The sequence below is a fragment of the Ornithorhynchus anatinus genome, chromosome 19 (assembly GCF_004115215.2).
Source record: "Ornithorhynchus anatinus isolate Pmale09 chromosome 19, mOrnAna1.pri.v4, whole genome shotgun sequence".
Classification (NCBI taxonomy): domain Eukaryota; kingdom Metazoa; phylum Chordata; class Mammalia; order Monotremata; family Ornithorhynchidae; genus Ornithorhynchus; species Ornithorhynchus anatinus.
In genome coordinates, this window is record NC_041746.1 from 19,643,711 (window position 1) to 19,666,123 (window position 22,413).

Consider the following 22,413-nt stretch of genomic DNA (forward strand, 5'->3'; position numbering starts at 1 on the left):
GTTGGGCACAGTCCCTGTCTCACATGGGGCTCACAGTCATAAGTGGAAGGAAGGAACAGGTATTGAATCCCCATTTTACAGATGAGGAAACTGAGGCACAGAGAAGTTAAGTGGCTTTCCCAAGAAGGTACAGCAGACAATGAAAGTGGAAGAGCTGAGATTAGAACCCAGATCCTCTGACTCCCGGGCCTGTGCTCTTCCCACTGGGCCACGTTGCTTCTCAACTTTATTATACTTTCTCCCGGGTGCTTAGTACAGGACTCTGCACACAGTAAATGCTTGATAAAGACCATTGATAGATTGTAAAGCCATTTACTGAACTCCTACTTGGTATAATAAGTGGTTGGGAGAGTTCAACAGAAGCAGGAGACACATAGTCTGCCCACAAGTAACTTACGTTCTTCTAACGGAGGAGAAATAAAAATATTCATAAATGGAGTAGTCAGAAAAGGTAAAGAATTGGTAGAGGTAATTCCAATTGATGCCCATTTCTTTCTCGTCCTTTCAGGCTGTTTTGCCTGGGCAGGTGCCCACAGTCACATACATCGTAGGTCTGAGCACCTCAAAGAGATGTCGGAGACAAAGCGACCCAGCCCAAAACCCATTCACGTTTTTCTGTGCTTCCATTTATATTCTTAAATGGAGTAGTCAGAACAAATAAATCGATTGTTCAGTTGATCGTATATATAAAATGTAAGTGCTGAAGGAGGGTTTAAAGAGGTGTGGTTTCACTTCTTCACTACTGTTCCCTTGTCCAACTCTGACAGAAGGTCTTATGGGATATTTTGAAGTCATGCAAGTATCCATCCAAGGTTAATTGCTTTAATAATAATAATAATAATAATAATGTTGGTATTTGTTAAGCGCTTACTATGTGCCGAGCACTGTTCTAAGCGCTGGGGTAGACATAGGGGAATCAGGTTGTCCCACGTGGGGCTCACAGTCTTAATCCCCATTTTACAGATGAGGGAACTGAGGCACAGAGAAGTTAAGTGACTTGCCCACAGTCACACAGCCGACAAGTGGCAGAGCTGGGATTCGAACTCATGAGCCCTGACTCCAAAGCCCGTGCTCTTTCCACTGAGCCACGCTGCTTCTTTAATGCACTGTAGCACAACCCTGAAATAAAAATTATTGAATACATCTAAGTTATAGCTCTGAATATTTTTGTTATGATCTCTGGCTTGATTAACAATTAACAGTTAATTTAATTGGCTAGATGAAGGTTATGAGAGAGAGAGCAGTGTGGTTTAGTGGAAAAAGCACGGACCTGGGAGTCAGAGGACCTGAGTTCTAACCCTGGCTCTGCCACTTGCTTCTTGTATTATTCATCCATTCATTCATTCAGTAGTATTTATTGAGCGCTTACTATGTGCAGAGCACTGAACTAAGTGCTTGGAATGTACAATTTGGTAACAGAGACAATCCCTGCCCAACGATGGGCTCACAGTGTAAACGGGGGAGACAGATGACAAAACAAAACAGAACAAAATAAAAACAAGACAACATCATCAAGATAAATAGAATCAAGGGATGTACACCTCATTAAAATAAATAAGGTAATAAATAATATATACAAATGAGCACAGTGCTGAGAGGAGGGGAAGGGGGACGAGCGGAGGGTGGGGAGGAGTGGAGGGGGAGCAGAGGGAAAGGGGGGCACAGGCTGGGAAGGCCTCCTGGAGGAGGAGAGCTCTCAGTAGGGCTTTGAAGAGGGGAAGAGAGTTAGTTGGGCGGATGTGAGTCAGGAGGGCATTCCAGGACAGTGGTAGGACGTGGGCAAGGGGTTGACGGCGGGATAGGTGTGAATGGGGGACAGTGAGGAGGTGAGCGACAGAGGAGCGGAGTGTTGGAGGTGGGCAGTAGAAAGAGAGAAGGGAGCTGAGGTAGGAGGGGGCAAGGTGATGGAGAGCTTTGGACAAGCCACTTAGTTTCTCTTTGTATTAGTTTCTTCATCTGTGAAATGGGAGATTTAGTACCTGTTAATAATAACAATGTTGGTATTTGTTAAGCGCTTACTATGTGCCGAGCACTGTTCTAAGTGCTGGGGTAGACATAGGGGAATCAGGTTGTCCCACGTGGGGCTCACAGTTTTCATCCCCATTTTACAGATGAGGGAACTGAGGCACAGAGAAGTTAAGTGACTTGCCCACAGTCACACAGCCGACAAGTGGCAGAGCTGGGATTCGAACTCATGAGCCCTGACTCCAAAGCCCGTGCTCTCCTATTTTGACTGTGAGTCCCATGTGGAGCTAGGAGCTGTAGCTGATCTTATTGTTTTGTATTTACCCCAGTGGTTAGCTCAGTGCATGCCACATAGTGTTTAACAAATACCACTAGTAGATTTATTACTACGTCAGGCCCTGAAAGCCTTCACAATTTTGGCAGGGATGAGACTATGCTGTATGTCTTCAAATGGGACAGTCCAAAGCCAGGGTGAACTCCTGGCATTAAATGGCCCAAATTCATTGGTTTTCTACCCTGGTTTGATCTTATCTCCTCTTATCTCTTTGGCAGTTGATTCTCAGTCTCCTTCGCAGGCTCCTCCTCCGCCTCCCACCCCCTAACTGTGGGTCTCCCTTAAGGTTCAGTTCTGGGTCCCCTTATGTCTACACAGAGAAGCAGCATGGCGCAGTAGAAAGAGCACGGGCTTTGGAGTCAGGGCTCATGAGTTCGAATCCCAGCTCTGCCACTTGTCAGCTGTGTGACTAGGCAAGTCACTTCTCTGTGCCTCAGTTCCCTCATCTGTAAAATGGGGATTAAGACTGTGAGCACCATGTGGAACAACCTGATTCTCCTGTGTTTACCCCAGCGCTTAGAACAGTGCTCTGCACATAGTAAGCGCTTAACAAATACCAACATCATTATTATTATTATTGCACTCACTACATCACACTCACTTCATCTACACTCACTCTCTTGGAGAACTCATTCGCCCCCATGGCTTCAACTACCACCTCTGTGGAGATGATACCCAAATCTACATCTCCGGCCCTCATCTCTCTCTCTCTGCAGTCTTGCGTTTCTTCTTGCCTTCAAGACATCTCTACTTGGATGTCCACCCGTCATCTCAAGCGTAACGTTTCTAAAACAGAACTCCTTATCTTCCCACCCAAACCCTATCCTCCCCACGACTTTCCCATCACTGTAGACGGCACCACCATCGTTCCTGTCTCACAAGCCCGTAACCTTGGCGTTATCCTTGACTCCTCTCTCTCATTCAATCCACATATTCAATCCATCACTAAATCCTGTCAGTCCCACCTTTACAACATCGCTAAAATCCGCCCTTTCTTCTCCATCTAAACGATTACTACGTTCATACACTCATCCTATCCTGATTACTGCATCAGCCTCTTTGCTGACCTCCCAGCCTCCAGTCTCTCCCCACTCCAGTCCATACTTCACTGTGCTACCTGGAACATTCAATGTTCAGCACATCATCCTGCTCCTCAGAAAACTCCAGTGGTTGTCCATGCACCTCTGCATCAAACCAAAACTCCGCACCATTGGCTTTAAAGCAGTCCACCACTCTGTCCCCTCTTACCTCACCTCGCTTCTCTCCTTCTACAACCCAGTCCTCACATTAAATTCTTTTAGTGCTAACCTTATCACTGTGTCTCGCCTGTCTCGCCGCCCCAACCCCGGGCCCACATCCTGCCTCTGGCCTGGGTTCCCGCATTCTCCACTATCACCAGGCAGCCCAGCAGAATTTCGGGTGGTAGCTTGAGGTCTGGAAGAAATTCCTGCCCCTGCTGACACTTCCTAAGATTTTCTGAGGTAATGACTGGACTGTCAGAGATAAGAATCTTGTGGTCGTAAGAGTGCTTGAAAAATCCTTCCAAGTGGCAGCATTAAGGGGTTGTAAGATGTAATAAATGATAAAGTATAAGGTATATCTACTGGGTGATCGGGAACGTAGACTACCTTTTTCAGTGGAAAAGCCCTTAGCACCTTGGGTGTTCCTGCATTTCACGTGCATCCCTAACTCGGGCTTTAAGTCTTTCTAGGGGATACTATGGAATCATCGTGGACCACCCTCTACCAGAGATCCACAGATCTCTGTTTGAGAGCTCTTGGATTGACTGTAAGCTCACTGTAGGCAGGGGATATGTCTGTTTATTGTTGTATTCTCCCAAGCCAGAGCAGTACAGAGCTCTGCATCCAGCAAGCACTCGGTAAATACAACCCGCTCTTGACCCCACTTCCCCCTCCAGTTATCGCCCTATCTCCCTACTACCCTTCCTTTCCAAAATCCTAGAACGAGTCGCCTACAATCGATGCTTAGAATTCCTTAACTCCCATTCTCTCCTAGACCCCCTCCAATCTGGCTTCCGTCCCCTCCACTCTACCGAGACTGCTCTCTCTAAGGTCACCCGTGACCTCCTTCTTGTCAAATCCAATGGCTCCTACTCCATTCTAATCCTCCTTGACCTCTCTGCTGCCTTTGACACTGTCGACCATCCCCTCCTCCTCCATACCTTATCTCACCTTGGCTTCACGGACTCCGTCCTCTCTTGGTTCTCCTCTTACCTCTCTGGCCGGTCATTCTCGGTCTCCTTCGCCGGAGCCTCCTCCCCCTCCCATCCTTTAATTGTTGGAGTTCCTCAAGGGTCAGTTCTTGGCCCTCTTCTGTTCTCCATTTACACTCACTCCCTCGGTGAACTCATTCGCTCTCACGGCTTTGACTACCATCTCTACGCAGATGACACGCAGATCTACATCTCCGCCCCTGTCCTCTCCCCCTCCCTTCAGGCTCGCATCTCCTCCTGCCTCCGGGACGTCTCCACCTGGATGTCGGCCCGCCACCTAAAACTCAACATGAGCAAGACTGAGCTCCTCATCTTCCCTCCCAAACCCGGTCCTCTCCCAGACTTCTCTATCACCGTGGATGGCACGACCATCCTTCCCGTCTCTCAGGCCCGGAATCTCGGTGTCATCCTTGACTCGTCTCTCTTGTTCACCCCACACATCCTTTCCGTTACCGAGACCTGCCGGTTTCACCTCTACAATATCGCCAAGATCCGCCCTTTCCTCTCCAACCAGACGGCTACCTTACTGCTACGGGCTCTCGTTATATCCCGGCTAGACTACTGTGTCAGCCTTCTCTCTGACCTCCCTTCCTCCTCTCTCTCCCCGCTCCAGTCTATTCTTCACTCCGCTGCCCGGCTCATCTTCCTGCAGAAACGATCTGGGCATGTCACTCCCCTTCTTAAACAACTCCAGTGGTTGCCTATCAACCTCTGCTCCAAACAAAAACTCCTCACTCTAGGCTTCGAGGCTCTCCATCACCTTGCCCCTTCCTACCTCTCCTCCCTTCTCTCTTTCCACCACCCACCCCGCACGCTCCGCTCCTCTGCCGCCCACCTCCTCACCGTCCCTCGGTCTCGCCTATCCCGCCGTCGACCCCCGGGCCACGTCCTCCCGCGGTCCTGGAATGCCCTCCCTCCTCACCTCCACCAAACTGATTCTCTTTCCCTCTTCAAAACCCTACTTATAACTCACCTCCTCCAAGAGGCCTTCCCAGACTGAGCTCCTCTTCTCCCTCTACTCCCTCTACCACCCCCCCTTCACCTCTCCGCAGCTAAACCCTCTTTTTCCCCCTTTCCCTCTGCTCCTCCACCTCTCCCTTCCCATCCCCACAGCACTGTACTCGTCCGCTCAACTGTATATATTTCCATTACCCTATTTATTTTGTTAATGAATTGTACATCGCCTTGATTCTATTTAGTTGCCATTGTTTTTAAGAGATGTTCTTCCCCTTGACTCTATTTATTGCCATTGTTCTTGTCTGTCCGTCTCCCCCAATTAGACTGTAAGCCCGTCAAACGGCAGGGACTGTCTCTATCTGTTGCCGACTTGTTCATCCCAAGCGCTTAGTACAGTGCTCTGCACATAGTAAGCGCTCAATAAATGCTATTGAATGAATGAATGAATGAATACAACTGAATGACGAAAGAATAATTCTTTTTAGGCTTCAGGTTTGGAGGTAAGATATACTATTTTACAGGATGTATAAATTTACTCTAGAGATCGGACAATCACCTGTATAACTCTCCTAAATGTTCTTGGAATCTTTGGCCAGGTCTTCATATAACTATCTGTTTTAATTGGAATGATGTGGATTGGTTCTTGTTATAATGTTTTTATTGTAATGCCAATATGGATTTCTTTTTTTAGGGTCTTTTTACAGTTCTGGTATTCTTTAAAACAAGTATTGGACATCTCTACTCAGAAGTCCCGCCGTCACATCTAATTACCACGTCAAAAAAAGAACTCCTTATCTTCCCACCCGATCTCTGTAGATTTTACCACTGACACCACCATCCTTCCTGTCTCACAAGCACTTCACCTTGCCTCCTTTCTCTTTCGATGCACATATTCAATCCATCCATTCAATCTCAAGTCTGGAGGTCTTGAGAACTTCCAGACCTCAAAAATGTTTCCAATGTTTAGAGGAAACATTGCTAAAATTTGCCGTTTCCTCTCCATCCAGGGTAATCCAGGCACATATCCTATCCCTCCTTGATTCCTCTATCAGCCTCCTAACTGACCTCCCCGCCTTCTGTCTCTCCCCACTCCAGTCCATACGTCAGGCCGGTGCACAGATGAGTTTTCTACAAAAACATTCAAGCCATGTTTCCCCAATCCTCAAGAAACTCCAGTGTTTGCCCATCTACCTCCGTATCAAACAGAAACTCCTTACCGTTGGCTTTAAAGCACTTGATGAACCTCCCCCTCCTACTTCACCGTGTATTCCTACTACAACCCAGCACATACACTTTGCTCTTCTAATCCTAATGTTCTCAATGTATTCCCTTCCACCCTCTTGCCCATACCCTGCCTCTGACCTGAAATGCCCTCCCTCTACATATGAGAGGCCATTACTCTTTCCCTTCCTTCAAAGCCTTATCGAAGGCACAGTCTCCAAGAGGCCTTCCCTGACTAAACCCTCATTTCCTTTTCTTCCACTCCCTTAGTCATTGCTCCCTTTATTCATCCCCATCCCAGCCTCACAGGACTTACGCACATATCTATAATTTTATTTATATTAATGTCTGCCTCTGCCTGTAGACTGTAAGCTCGTTGCGGGCAGGGAATGTGTCTTATATTTTACTCTTACAAGTGCTTAGTACAGGGCTCTGCACATAGTGCTCAAGGAATATGATTGACTGAATGCATGGCAGTGTACTAGACCGTAGTGGTTACAGAACAGTGGGGTCACTCTCTGCCTCCAAATTTAGCTCACCTATTCTGGCATTTAATGTTTTGAAAGGTAAAAATGCACCTAGCTAAAATAAAATGTCATTTTTTTTGTTTATGTGCAGAAAAGATGAAAAGGAATATGCACTGAAGCAAATTGAAGGGACAGGAATATCCATGTCGGCTTGTAGAGAGATTGCAGTAAGTGGATTCAAGTACAGTTCTTTATTTCATCATTTCATCTGTATAAGACTATGTTTTTAACTTAACCAGCAGTGAGTCAGTGTAGTAAAGTCTTTTTAAATAGACTGATTGTTCATTGTTCATTTACCCAGATTATTAATTTCAAGAAGTGTGTGACATTACATGGGACTTTCAGCTTTCCATCCTGGCTGACAGGCCCCACGAAATCACTCTAAGAGTCCTGGACCTCAGTCAGCCTCTACTGCGTCCTAAAGCCCTATAGGTCCTCCATTCTTCTCGTGCTGGTTTGAGGAGCTTTTCTGCTCAGTACACCTCAAACCTTTGCAGTCTGCGTAGTGCCACCACCTTCCCTTTGCCCAAAGCCCAGGTGTTTCTTTGAAGCGGTCTAGCCTACCACCCTCCTTCTGGGTAGCTCAGAAAGAAAATGCTCCCTCTCACACTCATGGCTTCCCTGCTCCAGGGGGCTCCCCAACATTTGGAGCTTCTCCTCCAGCCCCACCATAGGCAGACACCAAGATCTGTGCTCTCAAGAGTGTTTAATGGTTTCTTAATTGGGTAAGAATGAAAATAATTCCAGTTCAATTCCAGGAATCTAATATTTTTCCCTCCAGGATCCTCCATACGTCCCTGTAGGAGTCCTGGGTCTCACGTTCCTTTGGTCCTTCCCCCTCTTCTCTCAGGACATTTCACGTTGTTCTGATGCAGGGTGTCTCCGAGGCCTCTTCCCCCCTAAAGGGCAGGAGCCTTGTTCTTCTGGATTCCTAATTCTGGTCCCCGAACCTCCAGGGTATCTGAAACCTAATCTGGGTTCTTCTGGGATCCTTATGAGAAGCAGCATGGCTTAGCAGATAGAGCACGGGCCTGGAAATCAGGAGGTCATGGGTTCTAATTCCGACTCCGCCACGTCTGCTGTGTGACTTTGGGCAAGTCACTTTACATCCCTGGGCCTCAGTTGGAAAATGGGGATTAAGAGTGTGAGCTTTATGTGGGACAGGGACTGTGTCCAACCTGATTGACTAACTTGTACCAACCCCAGCACTTAGAACAGTGCTTGGCACATAGTAAGGTGCTTAACAAGTACTGTATTAATTATTATTCTTGGTGCCCCATGCCTGACCAGGATCCACAGCATGAGACTTCTCTGTGTCCTGCTCTCCCAGGCACACAGCTCACAACCTCCTCACCTCGAGGTTTGGTGAGGTTTCTCATCTCCAACTACTTGGCTCCCTACCATTTCCTTCCAAATCTTTCTCCCTGCTTGGCTCAGCTAAGTATTTACATTCCCCTCAGGGAGGGGCATCATGGAATGACTCTCCTGGCTTCTTCCTCTTCCCGGCCTAAGTGTGGGGGCCAGTGGAAATGGCTGTTACAAGGTATTTAAAAGGAAATTTATTTAAATAACATGCAATTAAATACTTTTTTTTAAAGCCACAAACAAGACTTCAAAGTCATCCATTCTGATAGAAAAGTTTCAGATGTTTGCTGCTTTATTCAGCAGGAAAATTGATATTAGCTACGTCTTTGAGCAGAAGAAATTTGAAAATGTTTATGATCACAGAATGTTCTCTAACAGTTTTCTCTAATACATATTTTCCACCATTGTAGCAGATCTGCTCTAGACTGATATAGAAATTGGGGAAGAAGCGTTGCAGCATATGAATTCTGCCCCTTCTTAGCCAAACCATCTGGTCTAGTGCCCCGATTGCCGGCTTTGTAAAATTTGCATTTCAGCGGGGGTGTTATAAAATGTAGTCATCGATTAACATTAAGCAGAGAAAATCTGTCTGTTTTTAAGCTTGACACAATCAGAGGTCATATTCCCTGATTATCTAAAATTCAGTTATTAAGAGATCATTATTCTTTAAAGATAACATAGGCAATTGCAAGGTTCTCAATTAAAGTGTAGGGTTATTCCAATGTCGTGCTCTCTAGGGCCTATAGGGTCCAAATTCCAAAGAACATGAAACCTTTGACTGGAGTTGGTGCATTCAGGTGTCGGGCAAGGCCTGTTTTATGTAGAGTTTTCCAGGACTTCTCTGCTGTCACTCCAACTATTGGTTTTCATTTTTTTGGCAATGGTATTTGGTAAGTGCTTAATATATGCCAATCAAATGCAGGCAAATGGTGGAATCAGGAATAGAACTCAGATTTCCTCATATATAGTCCTGTGCTCTTTCAATTTGACCCTACTCCCTCCCATTAACCTTCAGGGAACCAACAGGGAATCCTGGAGCAATTCTCTTCCCTTTTCAATGCAGCCCCTTCAAAGCAGTGTGGTTTAATGGAAAGAACATTTTATTATTATTATTATTATGGTATTTGAGCACTTACTATGTGCCAGGCACTGTACTAAGCCCTGGGGTCGATACAAGCAAATCGGGTTGGACACCGTCCCTGTCCCAGGTGGGGCTCACAGTTTCAATCCCCATTTTGTAGATGACGTAACTGAAGTCCAAAGAAGTGACGTGACTTGGCCAAGGTCACACAGCAGACCAGTGGCAGAGCTGGGATTAGAACCCATGACCTGGAACCAGGAGTCAGGAGACCCCTGGGCTCTAATCCTAGCTCTTCCTCTGCCCTGCTTTGTGACCTTGGGCAAGTCACTTAATATCTCTGTCATAGTTTCCTCATTTATAAAATGGGGTTAAGATGCCTATTTCCCCCACTCATTATTATTATTATTACTTAAATACCAAAGCTGTGATTATTATTACTTTTTTATGGTGTTTGTCAAGCACTGTTCTAAGAACTAGTGTAGATACAAGATAATCATGGTGGACACAGTCCTTGTCCCATATGGGGCTCATAGTCAGTGCCCATTTTAGATGAGGTAACAGAGGCAAATAGAAGTTAAGTTACTTGCCTACTTTGTGGCCTAGTGAATAGAGCATGGGCCTGGGAGTGAGAAGGACCTGGGTTCGAATTCTGCCTCTGCCCCTTGTCTGCTGTGTGACCTTGGGAAAGTCATTTCATTTCTGTGTACCTCAGGCATGTTATCTGCAAAATGGGAATGAAGACTGTGAGCAGGGACTGTGTCAAACCTGATTAGCTTTTATCTAATCCAGCACTTAGAACAGTGCTTGACATGTAGTAAGTGCTTAAGTACTGTCTATTATTATTATTATTGGTGTTCTTATTACTATTGCTACTAATAATTGTGGTATTTGTAAAGTGTTTCTTGGAGAAGCAGCATGGCCTAAGGGAAAGAGCACAGTCCTGAGAGTCAGAGGACCTGGGTTCTAGTCCTGCAACTTCCAAATGCTTGCTGTGTGATCTTGGGCAAGTCACTTTATTGCTATTGTTCTTGTCTGTCTGTCTCCTCTGATTAGACTGTAAGCCCGTCAAAGGGCAGGGACTGTCTCTGTTACCGATTTGTACATTCCAAGCGCTTAGTACAGTGCTCTGCACATAGTAAGTGCTCAATAAATACTATTGAATGAATGAATGAATGAATGAAATTTAACTTCTCTGTGTCTCAGTTCTCCTGTTCTCCCTCCTACTTAGACTGTGAGCCCCATGAAGGGCAGAGACTGTGTCTGACCTAATTCACTTGTATCTACCTCAGTGCTTAGAATAGTGTTTGACACATAGTAAACACTTAAAAAGTGCCATTAAAAAATGTCACAAACACTGTGCTGAGAGCTGGGGCGGGGGGCAGTACAATCAGATTGGACACAGTCCCTATTCCACTTGGGGCTCATGGTGCAAATAGGAGGGAAAATAGGATTGCGAGCTCCATGTGGGACCGAAACAGTGCCCAATCAGATTATCTTCTCTATTCCAGGCATAGCATATGGTAAGGACATAATAAAAACCCTTATTTTTATTATTAATAATATTGGGTGACTTTCGGTGATTGATAGGGTCCGTCAGAGTCTAGACTGGAAGCTTCCTGTGGACAGGGAGTATCAGATTCTATATTGTGAGTTTCCTTTGGGCAGAGAATATATCTGTCACTTGTGTTGTTGTATTCTCCCCAGCATTTATTAGAATGCTCTGCACAAAATAAGTCTTCAGTAAATGCCATCAATTGATCGATAAGGCTGCTGAGTTCTAACAGGTGACATTTGGCACTGTTTAGTTTTATGGCAGTGCTGGTAAACTGATTTATTAAAACCAGATTGTCAAATAGTGTTGAGGGTATGTAGTCAGTCATCCAACTGGATGCTTTGTTTCCATTTTTGATGAATTAAAGTGTATTAAATATTCCCTTTAAGATTATAATCTTATTAAAAGAAACGCTCAAATTTTTTGACATTGTCATGGTAAATCCCTGTCCCCCAAAGAAAAATTTCCTCCTAAATGGGACCCAAATTGAATATTTCATAGGCTCTAAAAGTAATGATATTTGGCACATCTCACTCTATCATTGCAGCTTAGGAGGAAGCCTACCAATCCGAGTGATGGTAACTTGCTTTTTCAAACTACTTGAATTTGGAAGAAAATCCCCATTTAGGGGGGATGCCGATTTTACCTTTAGAAAGTGGGGCCAGAGAGCTGAGGGGCAGGGTGCTGCAGACAGAGCTCGCCAGGAATAGGAGGAAAAGAGGCGAGGAGGAGGGGGAGAGGGGGAAAGAGAAAAAAGAGGAAAGTGAAGGTATTCTCCACATTCTTTTTGGGTTTGTCTGCCAGTAAAGGCAGTTTCCCTCGACTGTCCTGGGCTCTTCTTGCTCTCCGCCACAGAACCCTGTGTGGATGAGCCATCGCTATCCAAGCCAGCCAAACTTCCAATGTGCCAGGACAGCCTGGGGGGAATCCTCTGGCGTTTTAAACCTCACCGGCCCAGACTGTCCTGTCCCGCTTGCTGGCCTGTGCCATCAGCCAAGTCGCAGTGCTTCTGACTCCAATCCAGGGTGGGCCAGCTGCCTTGGAGCTGTTGTTTTTGATGCGGCTTCCATCCATCAATCAATCAATTGTACTTATTGAGGAAGCAGCTGGCCTAGTGGATAGAGCATCAGCCTGGGAATCAGAAGACCTGTGAGCCTGTCACTGGGCAGGGATTGTCTCTGTTGCCACATTGTACATTCCAAGCGCTGAGTACAGTGCTCTGCACATAGTAAGCGCTCAATAAATACAATTGAATGAATGAATGTGGGACATGGACCTGATCCAGCTCTTAGTACAGTACTTGGCAAATAGCACTTAACAAATGCCATAAACCAAAAAGCCTCCACCAAAAAGTGAAGCTTTCCTGTGTTTGATCCCATACCTGTTTTTAAAAGCCACCAACTGAAAGCTGTAAGCAAAACTCAGGAAAGGAAGGGAAACTTTGAGAGTTTTCATTTTCCACATTTCATTATTAATTCCTACGTTTGCTTTGTCTGAACTGAAGTAACACTGGCAATGAGAATTTCTTGAAGGGGTATTTTGGAATTTTTTCTTGTAACTAAGAGGTCCAGACCTAAAGGCAAATTGGAGCTGTTTGCCTTTGTGATTTCTTTTAGCCACCTATTCATGCTCTCCTCTTCCCTCCCTAGCAGCTATCTTCAACTGTTTGCTCTCCAATGGCTTCTTCTCCACTGCTTTCAAACCATGCCCATGTCTCCCTAAATAAAACAACAAAAAACCTCCCTTGACCCCACGGCTCCCTCCATTTATCGCCCCATCTCCCTCCTACCATTTCTCTCCGAACTCCTTGAACAAGTTGTCTACCTGCTGTCTCAAATTCCTCTCCTCCAATTCTCTCCTTGACCCCCTCCAATCTGGCTTCCATCCCCTTCTTGCCACAGTAAACACTCTCTCAGAGGTCACCAATGATCTCCTTCTTGCCAAATCCAGTGGCCTCTACTCATTCTAATCGTCTTCAACCTCTCAGCTGCCTTCGACACTGTGGACCACCCCCTTCTCTTGGAAACGTTATCCAACGTTGGCTTCACTGCTTCTGTCCTCTCCTGGTTCTCCATTTATCTCTCTGGGCGTTCATTCTCAGTCTCCTTCGTGGGCTCCTCCTCTGCCTCCCATCCCCTAATTGTGGAGGTCCCTCAAGTTTCAATTTTGGGTCCCCTTCTCTTCTCCATCTTCACCCACTCCCTTGGAGTACTCATTCGCTCCCATGGTTTCAACTTCCACCTCTGTGTCGATGATACCCAAATCTACATCTCCAGCCCTGATCTTTCTCCCTCTCTGAAGTCTCACATTTCCTCCTGCCTGCAAGACATCTCTACTTGGATGTCCTCCCATCACCTGAACCTTAACATGTCCAGAACAGAACTCCTTGTCTTCCCACTCAAACCTTGTCCTTACCCTGACTTTCCCATCACTGTAGACAGCACCACTATCCTTCCTGTCTCACTAGCCTGAATCCTTGACTTTATCCTTGACTCCTCTCTCTCAATTCAATCCACATATTTAGTCCATCATTAAATCCTGTCGGTCCCACCTTCACAACATTGCTAAAATCCGCCCTTTCTTCTCCATTTAAATGATTACCATGTTAATACAATCACTTGTCCTATCCTGCCTGGATTACTGCATCAGCCTCCTTGCTGATCTCCCAGCTTCCTGTCTTTCCCCACTCCAGTCTATACTTCACTGTGCTGCCCAGATCATTTTTCCACAAAAATGTTCAGGACATGTCATCCCACTCCTTAAAAAACTCCAGTGGTTGCCCATCCACCTCCACATTAAACCAAAACTCCTTAACATTGCTTTAAAGCACTCCACCACCTTGCCTCCTCCTACCTCACCTCTTTACTCTCCTTCTACAACCCAGCCCGCACACTTTGCTTCTCTAACGCTAACCTTCTTACTGTGCCTCGATCTCACCGCCGACCCCTGGCCCACATCCTGCATCTGGCCTGGAACACCCTCCGTCCCCAAATCCGACAGATAAATACTCTCTTCCCCTTCAAAGCCTTATTGAAGGCACCTCCCCTCCAAGAGGCCTTCCCAGACTAAGCCCCCCTTTCCTCTTTTCCCACTCCCTTCTGCATCATCCTGACTTGATCCTTTTTTCTTCCCCCCCTCCCAGCCCCACGGCACTAGTGTACATATCTGTAATTTATTTATTTGAATTGACGCCTATCTCCCCCCCTCTTGAATGTATGTTCATTGTGGGTAGGGAATGTGTCTGTTTATTGTTGTACTCTCCCAAGCGGTTAGTACAGTACCCTGCACATTATAAGTGCACAATAAATATGATTGAATGGATGAATAAATTCACTGTTGCTCTTCAAGTATTGTGTGTAGGGGATGGAGGTATTAGGGTAGAGGGTTAATGGGAGGGACAGGTTTGAGGGTTGTTTTGGGGAGAGGTGATTGTATTTGGGTATTTCAAGCAAACTGTGCAACTGCAAGGTACAGTTTCTATAAAAAGATAAAAGCCCCAGATTTTGGTGGTTGGCTTGATGCTGTAGCTTTTTATTGTTATCTCTTCTAGGTTAAAAATTCCTTGGGAACTTGGCCTTTCCTGTGCCCAGTACCTAGGCCCTCTTCACACTCACAGTATCACCAGAGGACCTTGGCATTAGAGAGTAGGGAAAATTCAATAGTATTTTATAGTATTTACTGAGCGCTTACTATGTGCAGAGCACTGTACTAAGCGCTTGGAATGAACAAGTCGGCAACAGATAGAGACGGTCCCTGCCGTTTGACGGGCTTACGGTCTAATCGGGGGAGACGGACGGACGAGAATGATGGCAATAAATAGAGTCGAGGGGAAGAACATCTCATAAAAACAATGGCAACTAAATAGAATCGAGGCGATGTACATTTCATTAACAAAATAAATAGGGTAATGAAAATATATACAGTTGAGTGGACGAGTACAGTGCTGAGGGGATGGGAAGGGAGAGGGGGAGGAGCAGAGGGAAATGGGGGGAAAAGAGGGTTAAGCTGCGGAGAGGTGAAGGGGGGGTGGTAGAGGGAGTAGAGGGAGAAGGGGAGCTCAGTCTGGGAAGGCCTCTTGGAGGAGGTGAGTTTTAAGTAGGGTTTTGAAGAGGGGAAGAGAATCAGTTTGGCGGAGGTGAGGAGGGAGGGCATTCCGGGACCGCGGGAGGACGTGGCCCGGGGGTCGACGGCGGGATAGGCGAGACCGAGGGACGGTGAGGAGGTGGGCGGCAGAGGAGCGGAGCGTGCGGGGTGGGTGGTAGAAAGAGAGAAGGGAGGAGAGGTAGGAAGGGGCAAGGTGACATAGAGCCTCGAAGCCTAGAGTGAGGAGTTTTTGTTTGGAGCGGAGGTTGATAGGCAACCACCGGAGGTGTTTAAGAAGGGGAGTGACGTGCCCAGATCGTTTCTGCAGGAAGATGAGCCGGGCAGCGGAGTGAAGAATAGACTGGAGCGGGGCAAGAGATGAGGAAGGGAGATCAGAGAGAAGGTTGACACAGTAGTCTAGCCGGGATATAACGAGAGCCGATAGCAGTAAGGTAGCCGTTTGGGTGGAGAGGAAAGGGCGGATCTTGGCGATATTGTAAAGGTGAAACCAGCAGGTCTTGGTAACGGAAATAAATCTACAGTAGAGGCTGTGTGCTCCTCATGAGCAGAGAATGTGTCTGCCTATTCAGTCATATTTTTTGAGTGCTTACTGTGTGCAGAGCACTGTACTAAGCACTTGGAGAGTACAGTAAAATAAAGTTGGTAGACATATTCCCTGCCCACAATGAGCCTACAGTCTAGAGGGGGAGACAGACATCAATATAAATAAATTACGGATATGGACATATGTGCTGTGGGAGTGAGGGAGGGGTGAATAGAGGGAGGAAATCCAAGTGAAAGAGTGATACAAAAGGGAGTGGGAGAAGAAGAAATGAGGGCTTAATCAGGGAAGGCCTCTTGGAGGAGATGTGCTTCGAATAACGTTTTTGAAGATGGGGAGAGTGATAGTATGTTGGATATGAAGAGGTCATTTTTAGGCCAGAGACAGAACATGGGAGAGGGGTTGGTGGTGAGATAGATGAGCTTTAATTACAGTGAGTATTCATTCATTCATTCATTCAATAGTATTTATTGAGCGCTTACTATGTGCAGAACACTGTACTGAGCGCTTGGAATGTACAAATCGGCAACAGAAGGAGACCATTTGGAAAGAGACCACCTGACCATTGACGGGCTTACATTAGAGGAGGAAGCGTATGGGCTGGGTTGTAGGAGGAAACCAGCTAGGTGAGGTAGAAGGGGGCAAGGCGAATAAGGACTTTAAACTCTCTCGTACTCTCTGAGGTGCTTAGTACAGTGCTCAGCACACAGTAAGTTTTCGATAAATACCGCTGATGATGATGCCGAGAGGAAAGGGGTTGGTTCGATGAATCACTTCCAGCAAGGGGGAGTCAGTCAGTCATATTTATTGAGGGCTTTCTTTGTTCATAGCATTATGATTATGGTACTTTTTAAATGTGTACTCTGTTCCAAGTACTGTTCTAGGCCCTGGGGTAGATACATGTTAATCAGGTTGGACACAGTCCCTGTCCCACACTGGGCTCACATTAAGTGCTTAGAGAAGCGGCATGGCTCAGGGGAAGGAGCAGGGGCTTGGGAGTCAGAGGTCATGGGTTCTAATCCCGGCTCCGCCACTTGTCAGATGTGTGACTTTGGGCAAGTGATTTTGGTCAGTTACCTCATCTGTAAAATGGGGATGAGACTGTGAGCCCCACGAGGGACAATTTGATCATCTTGTATCCCCCCAACAGTGGTTAGAACAGTGCTTCACACATAGTAAGCGCTTAACAAATACCATCGTTATTATTATTATTAAAGTTCTTAGGGAAGCAGCGTGGCTTAGTGGAAAGAGCACGGGCCTAGGAGTCAGAGGTCATGGGTTCTAATCCCGGCCCGCCACCTGTGAGCTTTGTGACTTTGGGCAAGTCACTTCACTTCTCGGTGTCTCAGTTCCCTCATCTGTAAAATGGGGATGAAAACTGTGAGTCTCATGTGGGACAACGTGATTACCTTTCTATCTATCCCAGCGCTTAGAATAGTGCTCGGCACGTCGTAAGCGCTTAACGAATACCAACAACAACAACAAAAAAGAATAGTATAATACAAATAGCATTGATAGATACAAGCTCTGCCGACAAGGAACTTACACTTTAAAGAGGAAGACAGAAATTATATTAAATTGCAGTTAGGGGAAATGGCAGAGTATGAAGATACGTAGGCAGTAAGCTTGTCGTCTAGGCCGTAAGCCTGTTGTGGGCGGGGAATGTGCCTACCAACTCTATCGAACTGTACTCTCTCAAGTGCTAAGTACAGTGTGCTGTACACAACAAGCACTCAGTAAATACCACTGATTGATTAAGAGATGCATACCCAAATACGAAAGTGATGTAGAAGGATTGGCCAATAGGGTAGGGAAATGAGTTGGTTCAGGGAAGGCCTTTTGGAGGAGATGTGATTTTAGTAGAGTTTTGAAGATAGGGAGAGTGGTGGTCTGTCAGATACGAAGGGGAGGCGGACTCTATGCCAGAAGGAGAATGTGGGCAAGAGGTCAGTGGGTAGGTTGGTATTAGAGGAGCGAAGTGCATGGGCTGGGCTGGGGGAAGAGGGGGAGAGATGATTGAGTGCCTAGAGTTCAGTGAACCGTAATTGCTACTCAGGTAGTACATGGGCTACGGAGAAGCAGCGTGGGTCAGTGGAAAGAGCACGGGCTTTGGAGTCAGAGGTCATGGGTTTGAATCCCGGCTCTGCCACTTGTCAGCTGTGTGACTGTGGGCAAGTCACTTCACTTCTCTGTGCCTCAGTTACCTCATCTGTAAAATAGGGATTAAGACTGTGAGCTCCACATGGGACAACCGTATTCCCCTGTGTCTACCCCAGCACTTAGAACAGTGCTCTGCACATAGTAAGCACTTAACAAATACCAACATTATTATTATTATGATGGGCTTGGTAGACAGAAAGAGAAGCTCCCTTTCTTTCAGGCAAAGCTTAGTGTACTTTTTAAATCTGTGGCCAAGTGGGCATTAGTAAATTTATTCCTAATTGTAAAAGTGGCCGGTATAATTATGAAGCCTTTTGATTGGAAGTAATATCCTGGGTAGCAAATTTGCTTAATTTTTCTGTTATTTCAATATTGCACCTTGAGTTTGGATTTGTTTTCCTTGAATCAGCCAGTTGGCTTCACTTAAACACGATGATGATAATGGAGTCCCCTGTGATGATCGACATGCCAGCTTCAGTCCCGTCACAGAGACTTCAGGACCAAGAACCTGAGTGAAGGGATTCATCAGGGTGCCAGGGGTTATTCAGCACCCCTTGCACTAGCTCGTCAGTGCCAGTCATGTCCTGCTGGGGCAGAGAGGGCAACAAGGGGGTAGACAGGCACGCAGGCAGGATGTGCAGCACATTGCTAAAGTGCGTAAAAGACCGTCATGTGCATTACTCATTTATGTCCAAGTAACTGATAGTGAGCTGTAGTGCCTTAGGCCAGCGGGTGGTTGCCAGGGTAGCGTGTCAGCAGCCTTCTTGTCCCTGGGAGTCAGCTGTTTTCAGGATTTCCCCCAGTTCTTGTCACCATGCAAGTGGTTTTCCGAGTGGAAACCTTCCCCATCGATGGCATGGCACCAGGAAGCACTCCCTACTTCCGTTTCACTCCCGCCTCCCTATAACGAGGTGCGAGGCAGATTTTGGGGATAGGAGAACTAAAGCATAAACCAGAACTGGCAGCACTCTTGATATTATTGCTGATCTTTTGGCGGAAGTGAAGAAATTAAGTATAGCAGTTGTGGTGAGACGCAGCGTGGCTTAGTGGATAGAGCACCGACCTGGGACTCAGAAGACCTGCTTTCTAATCCCAGTTCTGCTGCATGTCTGCTCTGTCACCTTGGGCAAGTCACTTTACTTCTCTGGGCCTCGGTTACCTCATCTTAAAAAAAATGAGGATTAAAAGTTTCAGCCCAACGTGGGACAAAGTGTGTCCAACCTGATTAACTTGAATCTACCCCCGTGCTTAGAACAGTGCTTGGCACATCCTAAGCACTTAACAAGTGCCATAATTATTATTATCTTCAAGTCCTGTGCCAGAGAGGGTTTTCTCTCCAATAACGTTTTCAGTGTGAACTTTAGCAGAGTGACCTTTAAATAAAGTCTCACCTCGAGTTTTTTGGGATGTATAGAACTGGAAATGCACCCCGTTCTTTTACAGTTTGAGGGTTGCATTCCCGCAAAGCCTATGTGAAAGAAAACTCATGCTCTAATACCTGTTAGGTTGTCACACATGAGCACAAACTATTTCTCCTGATCCTGGGGCCCACTATTCAAATAGGCTAATGTTGTTGGATGAATGTTCCCTAACTCCCCAATATTATATGCATAATTTCAAGACTGAACCTACAAAAGCTAAAACCAAACTTTCCACCCCAAATAATCAGAGATATGTAGCGGTATTAAGAAGATCCTTTCATCTTCTAGAATGACTTTGAGCAGTGCATATTTTCTCATAACTCTATTAGAAATTGTTCTGCAGGAGTAATTACAGAGGGACTAAGCTGAATAAAGAAATGCCTTCAAAGGGGCTGGTGTGAAGCCCGCCTATATAAAAATTCACTGGCAATGCAAATAAATCTTACTAAGGAGAAAGTTTAAGGCACTTCCTTAAAAGCGATATAGCATGTTTTTCAAAAGCCAAGTTACAACCAAGAGTCTTATTTTAAGGGTACAATGAATAGATTCTTAACTTATCCAAGATTCAACATTCCGCACTTTTCATTTAAAAATGCAACAGCGCTGCAGATTAATAGGTTATGAAATCACAGTTCTTTTTAGCCTTAGTTTTGCCTCTTGGGACTGGATATTTACAACACAGCCAAATAGAGGAAAAACAGCAAGACCCAACCAACGAATCAGTGATATTTATCAGGCACTAGTTGTGTGCAGAGACTATACTAAGCCTTGGAAGAGTACAGTGGTAGAGACTTTTCGAGCCTCCTAGGTAATCTACTGGAGGGTCTTAGAGTCTAGTGACCAAATCGAGCTTTGTGGTTTGTGCAGCTGTTTAAATAATTTGTCCCCAATTTCTTTGTTCCCATTGTTCGTATTTCACCCTCTCACGGAGAGTTTTAAGCTTCCAAGGGGACTTAAGAACTGGCATTGTTCAGGAAGAATGAGTTATAGGAAGAAATTTCCGGACTTCCAGTCCACTCTGGGTTAAGAGTTTCTTATAGGTACGTGCCTCATTATTTGTTGTCCAATCAGCCTGTGTGAACAACGTTCTCTCTCCCTTTCCCCAGGGTCAGGCACAAGTAAGGGGCATGGACTATGTAAAAACACACTTTGTGATTGTTCAGTAAATAGTTGGCTGCTTAGGGTGCCCACTTTTCATTCTGAGCATGGGGGCAGAGCACTGAGGTAGGGCCTGGATGGCAGGGAGAAAAAGAGCAGGGGAGGACAAGGAGAGAAAGAGGGAAAAGGGAAAGAGGGAGGAACAGGAAGAAGAAGGTACTTTACCAGAATTCCCTCTCTGGCTGTCGGGGCTGGGGCTGAGAAGCTTGGAGGAGAAAGACTGTGCTCTGGGGCTGCCTGGGAACAACCGGTTGAAAAACAGCCTGGTTTCTTGCCTCTACTCCAAATTCCTGGAGTTCCAAATTTGGAGAAATTCCTCCAAAGTCCTGTGCGAAGGGACCTATCTGCCTCCTGAGAATCCGGTGGCAGTTGCCTCCATGGTCCTGCCCCACAGCCGTTAAGTTGTGGCTACTAGGGATTCAGGCTGGTGTTGAGAAGGTGTGTCCTTAGCCGGCGTCCTGGACTCTCTCTGGCTCCCTGAGCCGCCAAGGCCGGGCCTGGAGAGCATCTACTCCCAGCTCGAGGGAGAGCCAGAAAGCAGCAGCAGGGGAGCTGCCATTTTGGCCCTACCTCCAGCTCCTTCCTGCCTTCAAGGGCTTGAATGGGAGCTAGACTAGAAAGCTGTGGGGGTAAATCCTATAAGCATCACTCCAATTGTGCAGAGTCTTGGGGCCAGTGACCTGCGTAATTCTCCTGGAGTGGGCACTAGGATTGATTGGCATCAATAAAAACAAATCAGCAAGAGTAATGATTTGTCATCTGCTAGTTCTGCTTCCGAATCGGAAGCCAAAAGAGCTTCAGAGAGGATCAGGAAATCGGTCAATTAATCAATCAGTTATATTGATTGAGGGCTTATTTTGTGTAGAGCGCTGTACTAAGTGGTTGGGAAAGTACAATATAATAAAGTTGGTAGACGTGTCCCCTGACTCAAGGATTTTACAGTCTTCAGAGGGAGTCAAAATGAAAAGAAGTTAGAGATAGGGGAAATAGAAGAGGATAAGGATATTTATATAAGTGCTGTAGGGATGGGTTATCGAAATGATTAAATGACACATAGCCAAGACACATAGAGTCAAAAATGGCAATGAGGGAACCAGAGGTGAGACCCTAGTGGATTTGCTTCCTTGCTGCAAGTTCATTCTTCCTGCTTATATAAAATGTTCAGCTCATGCTCCCCTTCGAATCAGAACTATTTTTACAAAAGTCCTTTAAAAAATGAACTGTAGTACACTTTTTGCCTGTTTGGTTTGTGCCAATTTAAGGTTTGAAAAAACGTCAGGTAAATTCTCCCTTTTGCTGGTCTTTATTCCAATGTAATTGACTGTTAAGAGGTCAGGGTTTCATACGTTTTGGTTATCCCCTGTAAAGAGGAATTTTGTTCTGTTTTTAGTGTGTCCTTTTTGTGTCAAATTTGCCTAAAGACTGTATGAACTTTTCCCATATGAACTTTTAAAACTAAAAACTAAATTCTGGAAGGACACCAGAAACAGATTGATCCAAACCCTGGAAGGAAGGTGAAGCAGAAACTTGGCAATGCCAAAGGTGGTTAATAATAAAGATAGTAATGGTATTTAAGTGCTTACTATGTGCCAAGTAGTGTTCTAAGCTCTAGGGAAGATACAGCGTAATCAGGTTGTCCCAGGTGGAGCTCACAGTCTTAATCCCCATTTTACAGATGAGGTAACAGGCCCAGAAAAGTGAAGTGACATGCTCAAAGTCACACAGCTGACAAGTGGCAGAACTGGGATTAGAACCCACTACCTCTGACCCTCTTTCCACTATACCATGCTGCTT

At 45.8% G+C, this 22,413-nt stretch overlaps 1 protein-coding gene across 4 annotated transcripts in view; it reads left to right on the forward strand.

The window, feature by feature from the left end:
• The window catches only part of CDK19 (cyclin dependent kinase 19), a 258,620-nt gene that overhangs the window by 48,390 nt on the left and 187,817 nt on the right, over positions 1 to 22,413 (forward strand). For 3 of the 4 annotated variants that reach the window (XR_003753661.2, XM_029047094.2, XM_029047095.2), the window contains one exon: positions 7,329 to 7,404. The exons of the other annotated variant lie outside the window; for it this stretch is intronic. Coding sequence is in view for 2 of the 3 variants with exons in the window: in XM_029047094.2 (XP_028902927.1) it covers positions 7,329 to 7,404 (76 nt within the window). In the remaining variant the exon portion in view is untranslated. The remainder of the gene's footprint in view (positions 1 to 7,328; positions 7,405 to 22,413) is intronic. 4 annotated transcript variants of the gene reach the window in all.